Source organism: Prenolepis imparis, unplaced genomic scaffold (assembly GCF_030444845.1).
Source record: "Prenolepis imparis isolate NDT839.2.m4 unplaced genomic scaffold, iyPreImpa1.0 SCAF_13, whole genome shotgun sequence".
In the NCBI taxonomy this organism is placed as follows: Eukaryota; Metazoa; Arthropoda; class Insecta; order Hymenoptera; family Formicidae; genus Prenolepis; species Prenolepis imparis.
The window spans coordinates 231,512-244,154 of NW_028141171.1; the positions used below are offsets into that span (position 1 = coordinate 231,512).

At 35.8% G+C, this 12,643-nt stretch overlaps 1 protein-coding gene and 1 pseudogene across 1 annotated transcript; one reads left to right on the plus strand and one right to left on the minus strand.

Annotated features, from left to right (window-relative positions):
• The first annotated feature begins 7,637 nt into the window (after positions 1-7,637).
• LOC145944733 (uncharacterized) lies at positions 7,638-9,176 on the plus strand (annotated as a pseudogene).
• Positions 9,177-11,435: 2,259 nt separating this feature from the next.
• Positions 11,436-12,299, minus strand: LOC145944734 (uncharacterized). Its single transcript, XM_083053289.1, has one exon. It carries the CDS (start codon positions 12,297-12,299, stop codon positions 11,436-11,438), a length of 864 nt encoding a protein of 287 aa, XP_082909415.1.
• Between the last annotated feature and the right edge of the window lie 344 nt (positions 12,300-12,643).

Here is a 12,643-nt window from a genome sequence, read left to right on the forward strand (position 1 = left end):
AAGCAGTGGTATCAACGCAGAGTACTCTCTCCCCCTCTTCCCCACCTGACTAAATTATTACTCCTGTCACCCTCTCTGTCACAAGAGAGGCACAATATTTGGCCTAATAGATAGGGCTTTCTGGTTATCACATCCAAGATATCACCAAAAGAACCTCGAATTGGTCATTGGGGTGTTACGTGATAATGGGTATCCATTACAACTGATTTTTGAAACATTTCACGAAAGGCTTAGGACTTTGTTTGCGAGAAATAAAAATAATAATTCAGGTGACGCTAACAGAACACCTGATACTAATTCGGCTCGCGTTGCCTATTTTAATGTCCCATACATACCCAAATGGTCCGAGCGGTTTAGCCATGTGGTCCGTGATCTAGATGTAAAAATGTCCTACACAGGTTTGAATAAGTTACGCTCGTTTATCCGCGTGCATAAAGACACACTGCAGAAAGACTGGCATAATAACGTTGTATACAAAATTTCATGTCAAAATTGTAATGCCTCTTATGTCGGTCAGACCAGCAGGCAGTTGAGAACACGCATTAGGGAGCACAGAAATCACATAAAAAGAAACACCGCGCAAAAATCCGTGATCACGGATCACAGGCTGAATAACCACGAATTTGATTGGGATAACGTTGATATCTTGGATGAGGAACCGTTTTTAAGGAAGAGACTTGTTTCAGAGATGCTGTTTATCAGGCGCCAAATAAATGGCCTAAACCGACAAGAAGACACAGAGTGTCTAAGTCAAGCATATATATCTGTTGTGACAAATATGCCTCAAATTTCTTGAAAGACGGTCTTCGTTTAGTTGTTATCGAATTCCTTTAGAGAGCCATAAATCATTTGTAACATTAATCTCCATACATCGTATGTTTGAGAGAGGGAGATAGAGAAAGGGGGGGGGAAGCGAGAGGAAGGGGGGACAGGAATAGAGGGAGAGAGACAGAGGGGGGTGGGGAAGAGGGGGAGAGGGAGAGAGTGGAGAGGGAGAGGGAGGAGGAGAGGGAGAGAGAGAGAAGGAGAAATAAATTCCACACATTGTTTGACATTGACTTCAATAACAGGCTATGAGCCGTGGTAGGGCGCCTTATAAATAGCATCAAAACGAATATCTTCTTCACTCGTGCGTCGGGCGCGTCCGCGTACGGTCGTGTGAACGTGCGATGGATGAGTGTGTGAATAAGAGTGAGCCCCCTTTCGGAAATTCCTCACTATACCCGTCATTAGAGTCCACTTTTGAGTACCTGACATATTATGTCACTTTGTCTATCTAATGGGATATCGATAGGGGGGGCTCACGGCTTTTGCGCTACGTGCGGTAGTATGTAGATTCCCCATTATTATTTATTGTATTAAATTTACTGAAGAAGGTCCAAAGAAAGGACCGAAACGTTTAGATTCAATAAATTTGTTATTCCAACAAGTTTGTTTTTAATATTTGCGTACCTACACCCTACGCGTGGCTCCATATAGCCTCCTTTTGAATTTGTAATTTAATATGTATGTTTCTTTGAGCGAATACTCTCATTGAATAAGACGAATTCGGAAATTTTTTTTTAAGAATTTGTGTGTACATTTTCAGAACTTAAAAAGAAAAAAGAAATATATGATTAAAGAAAAAGAAAAAAAATAGTACAAGGAGTACAATGAAAAATCAACAAACATAATAAGTCGTTGCGATACGCTATTTTAGGTGTCGTACAAGTCACACTGTATCTATTAGGCCTGTTCTACAATACGTCGTATATCACAGTCGGATGTCGAAACGCAGCCGATGTTCCAATGAAAGAATTTCTTTTTCGAAAACAAATTCTCATTAGACCATCGGCTGTGTTCTGACATCTGACTGCGACATACAACGTATTGTAGAACGGACCTTAGGCCGGATTCACACCTTGGTAGAAAAGCAGAAGCCAATCAGAACTCGCGTTGATAGTAAGTTTACTACCACCAAGTTTACTACCTAGTAAGCTTACTACTAGCGCGAGTTCTGATTGGTTTCTGTTTTTCTACTTTCTGCTTTTCTGCCAAGGTATGAATTCGGCCTAATAGTGCATACTGGGGTACTTTCCGATTCACGCATGATGCGCATGAAGTGACAGAAAATCTATAGTTCATGTCACGCATATTATAGATTCTCTGTCACTTCATGCGCATCATGCGTGAATCGGAAAGTACCCCTGGTGTAATAAAGGTGCTATTTTTAGTCCTATTTTATATAAAATCGTCTTAAGGTGCCTTTTCATGCTGACGCTCGACGCTCATTTTTAGCGTCAAAAGACGTCACGTAACCAAAAATAAGATACCAATTCGTCAATTTTGGTCACGTGACGTCTTTTGCCGCTAAAAATGAGCGTTGAGCGTCAGCATGAAAAGGCACCTTTAAGTCATAGGCGGTCTATATTTTTTACTTTAATATAAGTGAAACAGGAATGAATTTATAAATTATATATATTTATATATATCTTTAACAAAAAGACAAAACATACACCCACACAGCACATGATATCATACGAATATTCTGTACTCATACTATGAATGTACGTACTGTATGTAATATACTGAGAATATCTCTATAATATCTTTTGTAGTATATTATTTCTCGTATATTCTCAGGATGTTTTCAAAATATCTCTTTGTAATATATTATTTTTCGTATATTCTCAGAATATACGAAACTCATCAGTAATATTTGATCTATTTATCGAATATTCTCAGGATATACTAAAATATGTATTCTCAGGATATACTAAATATATATATTCTCAGGATATACTAAATATATATATTCTCAGGATATACTACAATATATATTCTCAGCATATACTAAAATTATCAGCAATATTACATTTTTTATCGGATATTTTTGGAATGTATGAAGCATTCCCATCAAACCCAGAATATAAATAAAAGTAACATATGCAATATAACAAATTATACGTTATATTAATATTGACAATTTACATAATTTTCTTTTGTAACTGCAATATATACATTTATACATTTTAAATTACGCGGGATTTTGATAGCTAATTAAAACAGACATCTTCCGGAAACATACGACGGTGCTATTGCGAAGATAGTTGGTCTTTTCCGGTTTGATTCATGGAAGAAGGAAGAGCTACGTGGGGAACACGATTTACATCAAAGGTAATCTGCTTATTTTCTTTAAATGATCAACTAATATATGTATGTCTGATTTGTCCTTGGACAAGAAAACGGACGTGCTTTTTGCGCAGTCTTTTTTGTGAAGCTTATTTTTGAGAAAGTAATTGACCATCAAAAATCTTGCCGCGTGCTTTTTCACTTGTGAATCTCTATGAAATTAATAGTCTTTTATACCAGTTGATGGCCGAAAGTCGAATAGACGACTGGGTCACAAGCGATTGAAGAAGAAGAATATCTTGTAAAACCGTTGTCCGAAAAATCTAGATTAGGTTATGTATTTTAAGATCACGTTATTGCAACATAAATTTTTTGCCTAATTCTAAATTCCATTATTTTGAAATGGATGCTGGCTTTGTACATTTTTTACTAATTTTTATACAATCTAAAATGTATTAAGAAAAATATATGGTTTAACTTCATACGTGAATATCACGGTAGTCACTGCGGTAATCGTCCTATAATAATATTTACAAGTCTGTTCTTTTTAATTGAACTGACCGCAGTAGTTCAGAGTTTATCTTTTTCCTTCCAATGTAGAGCAAAAAAGATCAATTCTGAACTAGTGCAGCCAGTTCAGCTAAAACGAATAGATTGTTGGTGTGTATTAATTGATTTGCGCATAACATATATATAATCATAATCACATTGTTAAAAATAAAAAAATATATGCGATAGAAATCATATTTATTAATGATATTATTTGATTAATAATGAAGCAGATATATGCAATAAAAATCATATTTATTAATATTATTTAATTAATAATGAAGCACTTTAACGATTATATATATATAAATAGTTTGGGATTGGAATAATACATATCGTATTTATGCAATAACATTTTAAAATCATAAACCACAATTGTTTGCAAGTGTCAGTATTTATGTAATTTAAATGTCTTATGTTTCAGTGTTCTCAGAATTCTTGTTCCTTATTAGACCGCTTTTTGCAAAGTTCCTGTATTTATTGCAAACTTCTTATATTTGATATTGCTTATAAAAAGTGAAATCTGCTTCAACAGTTTAAGCAATAAAGATACAATCCGAGAGAACACGTAAGTAAATGATACAAATATCTGTAAATATATAGTTATTAAAATAGTTATTTTTTTAAATTAAATTTTCGTATATTTTATTATAGGGTTCTTCTCACATTTAATTTTTGAAATCTGCTTCTACAGTTTAAGCAAAGATACAATCCGAGAGAACACGTAAGTAAATGATACAAATATCTGTAAATATAGTTATTAAAATAGTTATTAATTTTTTAAATTAAATTTTCGTATATTTTATTATAGGATTCTTCTCACATTTGATTTTTGGAACATATTACTTGGATGAGAAGTAATAGATATTACTACAAAAAGTTATATACTAGAAAAGTTTAAGCAAAAGTTAATTATATTGATAATTTGACCGAAGATACATTGTGGACACGTAAGTTAAATATATGTATATATATATTGCATTATATTCAACGATTTAATGTTGTGATATAAAATAATAAACATATAGCAAACATGTGATTTTCTTGAACACATTTCTTTAGGTCATTTTTGCATATAAAAATATTGATTACTACTTTTTTAAATGAGTATTTAATATTTTCATACACAGAATAACCTAACGAATTGTTATATTTGTGCTTGAATAATAATTTTTTTCGAAAGCACTTAACCTGTGTTTGAAACATTTATATACCGATGTCATTAATAATCATGTGAATTGATTAAGTGAGGCAAATTTTCAAAATATTTAAAATTAATCCTTTATAATACCATGTCCATAATACCAACTTTGAAGTAACGTACTCATATATATCTATTTTTTGATTCTTATTTAAGTTTTTTACCACAACAGCAACTATATCTTATTCCAAGTTATAAACTGTTTTCTTATATTCAAAAGTTTAAAAATTGTAAATTAATTATTAGTTTCATCCAAAGATTAATGTTTCCTAGTTTCATGTTATAATTTTTTCTTACACACGAAAAAGAATTTAAATTATAGAGGATTATTAAGGTCTCTTGTAATTTCAACAAAAATGTTTCACAAAGTTTAATATTTTAATATATAATAGTACTCTACAAAATTCATTATTTTATATCGTAACATCTTTTAAATATTGCTTAAAATAGTGTGTGTGTATTGTACACACACACACACACACACAAGGTATCCCAAGTTTTTCTGTATATAAACTTTAGTAACATGTTCTATGAGCGGAAATAAGAAAAAACGTTATACAAACATAGGTTTTAAAATCTTTATTAGAAAGTTATTGCAAAAGTTAGAATTTTGTATTAAAGAAATAATAATATTGCTATAAATAAGTGATACACTGATACACTGATTATATATATATATATATCTTATCATTTTCCTACTCGTGTTTACTATTTAAAATGATTGAAGGTAAAGATTTGTATAAATACTAGTAGCAAACAGTATCATTTGGCACAATGTAGAACATTGTCCCAAAAAGTGAAAGTTTGGGGATGTAACTGCAGAGATAAAATAAAATCGATATGAAATTTTTAGAGTGCATGATAAATTCAATATTACATTGATGTATTGACAGGGGCGGCACTTTGAAATGCAAATTTAAATAGAGTTGTTTCTTACACATTTCGTATTTTGGCTATAACTATCTAATAAATCATTTTGAAGACCCATGTTTATGTAACATTTTTTATTTCTGCTCACGGAACATGCTACTAAAGTTAATACGAAAAGAACATAAAACAACCTTGTATGCAATGCAATGTATTTTGTATTTTTATTCTATTTTATTGTATTGTATTCTATTTTTATTGTATTTTATTCTATTTTATTCTATTAAGTACCTTTAAAAAAATGAAGAATGAGAGTAAAACCCACAGAATTTTATTTTAGTATTATATTCATTATATTTTAGGAAATCTGCATGAATCTCCCACACATAAAAGAATTCTAGTAACTACTGAAAAATTTGACGCGATAGTAATAATACAATTAATTGAAATTATTTAATTTTTAACGTTTTCTAATTGATAAAGATATTTTATTATCATATTCAGGAATGCTCAAGTTCTTAATTTCTCACGTTTAATATTTAAATACATCTAGAACATACAAGGTGTTCAGTGTAACGGTCCGCGCGCTTTTTTAGACGTTTCCGACAGTTCAAAAAAAGTTTATGCAGTAAAAATTAATCTCTGTTTTACGCAAACTATTATACTTGCAATAAAAAGTTTGAAAAAAATATTTTTTTTATAAAAATATCAATGTTACCTTGAAATTTTTAAATGTAACCATATTTTTTATATATAAATCGATTCCTCACAATATTCTGCATAAAAAGTTATGAGGATAGGAAATGGTCAAAAAATGAATAGTTTACGAGATATTTTATGCTTTTACATAATCTTACATAAAGTATGAAATATTATATCTCATAAAATATTTATTTCTCGTTGATTTTACTTTAATATTTTTATGCACAAAATAATGAGAGAAATCAATTAGTGCAAAGAAAATACATAGTTGTTTTTTTTTTTAAAAAGGGTAATTTGCAACCAGCAGCTACATACTTTTTCTTGAAAATAACTATATGTTTTCCTTACATCAATTGATTCGTCTAATTATTTTATGCATAAAAGTATCAAGCGGGGAGCACACTGCACTTTCCGTAACCGTAAACTTAACCGTAACGTAAGAATTCGACCAATCGAATCCTTACATTACGGTTATGTTTACGGTTATGGAAAGTGTGTGCTCTGGCCTTTAAGGAAGATTATCGAAAACTAAGATGCCTACTCTGTAACTTTTAACAATGTTGTTATGCATCACTGCGCAGATTTTTTGTATTATGTAATAGCTGTGCAATGATACATAATGACATCATTAAAGGTTACAGAATAGGCCCCTAAATATTTTACGAGATATTTTGTATTTTATGTCAAAAAATATATTAGATTAAGATATTAAATATTTCATAAATCATTCAATTTTTGGCTATATTAGCCTTATAATTTTTTATTTATTTAGAATATTACAAGAAATGTATTTACATAAAATAATTAGGGTAATCCATTAAAAACAAGTAAATCTTGAAATGACCTTAAAAACCGTCACCTGCAAACATTTCTATAATATATCAACTTATGTCCCCCTTGAAATACTGCAACTTTTATTTGAAACATTTTTCTCTACAAACAATATTTTTGGAGATAAAAATTTGGAACGATTTATTTTAAACACCCGGTACTTTGTAATATATAATGTAATATATTTTATGAAATATATAATATTATTTTATAATGGTTATAATTATGGGACACTAATGGTTATGATAATATGGATTTAAACAGAATCAAAATGAATCGAAAGCGTCCAAGGAAGGATATCTTAAATATATCAAAACGACAATTATATAGATTAGTTAAACAAAAATCAGAAATTATTTCTAAATCTGTGTTGAATATGACTGCCATTCCATCACATAAGAATATTAATGATAAACGCACGAATAATGTGGAAAATATCTTAGAAATTAATTCTGACATGACAGATATTCAAAACAATGCGCAAAAAGACAATGTTTCTAATGAAGGGAATAATAATAATGATATATTAGTGAATTATGAAGATTTCAATACAGATAAATATGTAAATGAGCATAATTTAAATTCCCTACAATGCATTACAAGAGATTCTTGCGAAGTATCAATAGCTCAGAGAGAAGAATCAATGGCATCTGAAAATGCACACTTGGATAACAGCAATTTCAAAAATGATCTTGTTGTCTGGGCTACAGAATATCAAATTAAACAAAATGCTCTGAAAGCACTACTTCTGAAATTAAGACAACATTCTTGTTTTTCAACATTCGATAGATCCACGATCATTGTTAAAAACGCCAAGAACACAAACGATACGTGTAGTAGCACCAGGCATATATTATCATTTTGGCTTACTAAATGTTATATCAGATGCATTGACATTAGAAAAAGATATTGATTGTGTCAAAATAAGTATAAACATTGATGGATTACCATTGTCAAGGTCGTCACAACAACAATTTTGGCCTATATTAGGCTCAATCGTTCCTTATAACAATGTATTTATCATCGGAATTTATTATGGAAATGAAAAACCAGCAGATGCAAATGATTTTTTACAAGAATTCGTTGATGAAGCAAATGAAATATGTGAGAATGGTATATATCGATAATCGTAATATACAATGTAGAATTGAAGCACTGATATGTGATACACCAGCTAAAGCATTTGCTTTATGTATAAAAGGACATACAGGATATTCTAGCTGCACAAAATGCATTACTGAAGGAGATTACATAAAAAATCGGATATGTTTTCCACAAACGGATGCCCCACTTAGAACAGATGAGGATTTTATGCAGAAAGTTGATGATAATTACCATAACCCAGATGTAACATGCAGCTTATTAAAGATACCTCATTTTAAACCTGTCACAAATGTTCCTCTAGATTACATGCATTTAGTATGTCTTGGAATAACGCGAAAATTAATATATTTATGGCTTGGTGGAGATTTACACTATCGTGTACCGCATAGAGCAGTAAAAGAAATTTCTGCACGTTTATTGACACAATTAAAAGCATCGATACCTTCAGAATTTGCTAGGAAACCACGAGGGCTGGATTGCGTTAAGTTATGGAAAGCCACAGAGTACCGATTAATACTATTGTATACAGGGCCATTAGCTTTTAAATCTATTTTAAAAAACAATGTATATAGATATTTTATGATATTTCACGTAATTATTAGAATTATGTCTTCCAAAGATTTGCATGAATATTTATCCTATGCGCAAGAATTAATTTTATTTTTTATTGAAACATTTATAAAACTTTATGGAGCCCACAATGTGTCGCATAATGTACATAATCTTATGCATCTTGTAGACGATGTTAAGAAATTTGGATCACTCGACAACTTCAGCGCATTTAAATTTGAAAATCATATGCAAACATTAAAGAAAGAACTATTTCGTCGGATTCTATTTTAACGCATCCAAATTTAGTATCATTACATTATGATGGCCCACTTACATCTGACTGCAACAATCCGCAATACAAAGTTATTAAATATAGTGGAATTACGTTCAAAGCTGGAACACTTGCAAATAATTGTTGTGGCTTAAGCGATGGTACTATTGTATGTATCGAAAATGTGGCGTACTGTAAAAAGCAAAATATTCCTATGATTATAGGATATGAATTTTTGGAAAAAAGTATCTATTTGACTTACCTTGTCCATCTTCTTTACTTGGGATATATTCTGTACATTTATTGTCACATTTGAAATCGTGGCCATTAGAAATTGTGATAAGGAAATATGTAAAATTACCTTGTGAAAATAATAAATTTGCAGTTTTTCCACTATTACATAGTGAATTATAATGTGTTGGTATGGTATTAGGATGGCTGAAAAAAATTTGTATTCCATCGTTGAATTTGAAGATGGGCTCCAAATTATTCCAAAAAATTGGTTAAGCGCAGATTTAAAAAAAGCTTTCTGGCCACATTATACAAGTAACAAACGATATGATACAGCAGTTAAACTAATGGAACAGCCACAATCTACATGGTTGGAACACCCAATCAACAAAATATTCGGGACATTTTGTAAGTATACTTCCTAATTTTCTTTTTATTCTGATCTTATATTAAAATTAAATTAAAATGTGTAATGTAAAATCAATATATACATACATATATATATATATATATATATAAATATTCCATTCCATTTATTACAGCTGCCCCTAGAGGATTGCCGTGGCGTTTGTACGGGACTGCCAAACCCTTTACATTCTCCTTCCTTTTTTATTCCTACCTACATACAACCATAACTAGTACACATTTATCTCCATTCCTCTCCTTCGTCCCCTTCCCCTTTCTACAATTTCACCCCTTTCTAACCTGACCATTATGCGGCCTCACATTTTATTACCTCTCCTCCCTTCCCCTTTTACCCCTTCCTTCTTCACCTTTCCTTCTGTCTTCCTTGCATCCATTCTTTCTGTCATCTTTTCTCCCTTCTTCCTTTCTGTTCTTTTCTCCTCTCTCTCGCTTTGCACCGTCTCCTTGCCGCTGTTTCCCTTTCCTTCTAACATACAAAAAACATACAAAAAACAAGCAAATAATCTTTCCTTTTTCTTTGTCCACTCTCTCTTTCTCTTCCCCCCTTTCCTCTATCTCCTCCCCTCCCACTCTTTCCTCTATCTCCTCCCTTCTTCTCCTCTCTCCTCCTCCTCTATCCCCCCTACTTCACCTCTTCTCTCCACCTTATCCTTTCTCTAACCCTTTCCCATCCCTCCTACTCTCTCCCTAATGTTTCCCATCTTTCCTCCGTCTCTTTCTTCTCTTTCCTATTCCTTTACTCCCCTTGCCTCTTTCCGCCCTATCACCTTCCCTCCCACTCTCCCGCTGACCCTTTCCTCCATTCAACCTCTTCCCCTCCTACCGCTACACCCTCCATTCAATCCTGCCTACCTTTTCTCCTCTCCAACTCACCTCTTCCTCTATCCCATTTTCTCCTACATCCCTCCTTCACTACTTCTCTACCCCTTTCCCTCCAGAACATTCTCCCCTCGTCCCATTTCCAATCCCTCCCATCTATCCATAACTTCCTGCTTGTATCAACCACACATTTCCCTTTCGCTCTTTCCATCCTCGCCTTTTCCCTTATCCTTTTTTTTTTTTTTTTTTTTTTTAACGTGTGGGAAATGCTTTATGCATACCCGCGCTCCTCGGGAAAGGGAATGCGGGTTATGTGGGACTTCCCTCCACCACGCACTTGACTGTTGTGCGTGGCTTCATCGAGGTACCCACTAAAACCCACACGACGACCTTCTCGGGCGTTGCAGGGAGCCCCGGGAAACTGGCAATTGCACTACTTCCGGGAGCCCCCGCCCTGTTCTGCCCGCGGGAGCCTCCGTCTGTGTCTACGGAGACTCCCGACCCCTCGCCGTTTTGGCTCGGCGAGGGGGGGTTCAGCCCTTGTTATTGTGGCGCAAAAGGGTCGCACCTTCACGCCACGCCCTCCCGGGGGAATGTAGTGTTCCCCAGGAGGCGGGATCGGGTCTCGAGTTTCCAGCTCGAGGCCCGATCCCCATCCCTCTATCCGGCAGAGTTGCCGGATAGGGAGGTGTTGTCTTCCTCTTCTTCATGAGAGATTTTTTTTTTTTTTTTTTTCCTCCCATCTCGTGAGGCCGTTTTAGATGGGGGAATTTAACGTCCCCCTCCTCGGCCTCTTCCCCCGGGTCTTGGGGGATGCGCAGGGTCTTGCCGCCTGGGCCGCCTTCTCCTTCTTCTCCTTGGCGGCCCATCGGCATCCTCCCCGCTGCTACTGTCCCTTGGAGCCCTCTCTCGCTCCCTTTCGGCCTCCTCCTTCTGCCTCATTACGTCGCTGCAGGAGGAGACCGCCCTCCAGGACCCCTCGCTCTCCAACATCTTCTCCACGACTGTTGGGAGCGAGAGGTCTTCACCGATTGCATTTTCCAGGACACCGCGCTCCTCGGCCCACGCTGGGGAGTGGGCCAGGGTGTGTTGCGCGGTGTCCATGCCATCCTCGCAATGGTGGCACTGCGTCGTCTCCTCCCGTTGTATCTTGCACAAGTATTCCCCGAAGCAACCATGTCCGGAGAACACCTGCGCAAGGTGGAAGGTCACCTCGCCGTGCGTCCTTGTCGTCCACTCTTCTAATCTTGGACGCACGGCCCCGACGACTCTGTTGCCGGAGTTGATGTCGGGGATATCGGCTAGATATCCCTCCCACCTCTCCAGCAGACGTCGCCGGGCAAGGAACTTCATAACTGCTTTGACTCTGGCGGTCATCTTGACATTCCGCCTCTGGAACTCGCGACTTTGCATGTACGTTTCCTTGTACATGTTCGCCACGAGCTCCATCGGCGGTAGCCCCGCCAGAGTCGTTGCCGCCGCATGGGACATCGTCCTGTAGCCGCGCACCACCCGAATCGCAACGCGGCGCTGGATGCGCCGCAACACATCCCGTATCTTCGGGGTGGCGATCGCGGCCTCTGCCCATACCGGCGCCCCATACAGGGCGACGGCATTAACGATGCCCGCGTACATGCGGCGGACCCTCCCTTCTGGTCCCCCTAAGTTGGGAAGTAGGCGGCTTAACCCAGCCGCCACTTTCTCAACTCTGGGGACCAGACTTTCAAAATGTGTTATGAAGTTCCATCTTCCGTCCAGTATCAGGCCCAGATACTTTATCTGGTCCCGATCTGGACGGGGGTGCCTTCCACCGCACCATGGGCTTTCGGCGGCACACCGTGTGTGCCGTCGTGTATGAATAGCGCCTCGGTCTTTTGAGGCGCTACTCTGAGACCCATGCTGCGGATACTCCTAGCGACACAGGCCACCGCGAGTTCTGCCCTGTTTCTCGCTTCCCCCCAGTGTTCTCTCCCGGCCAG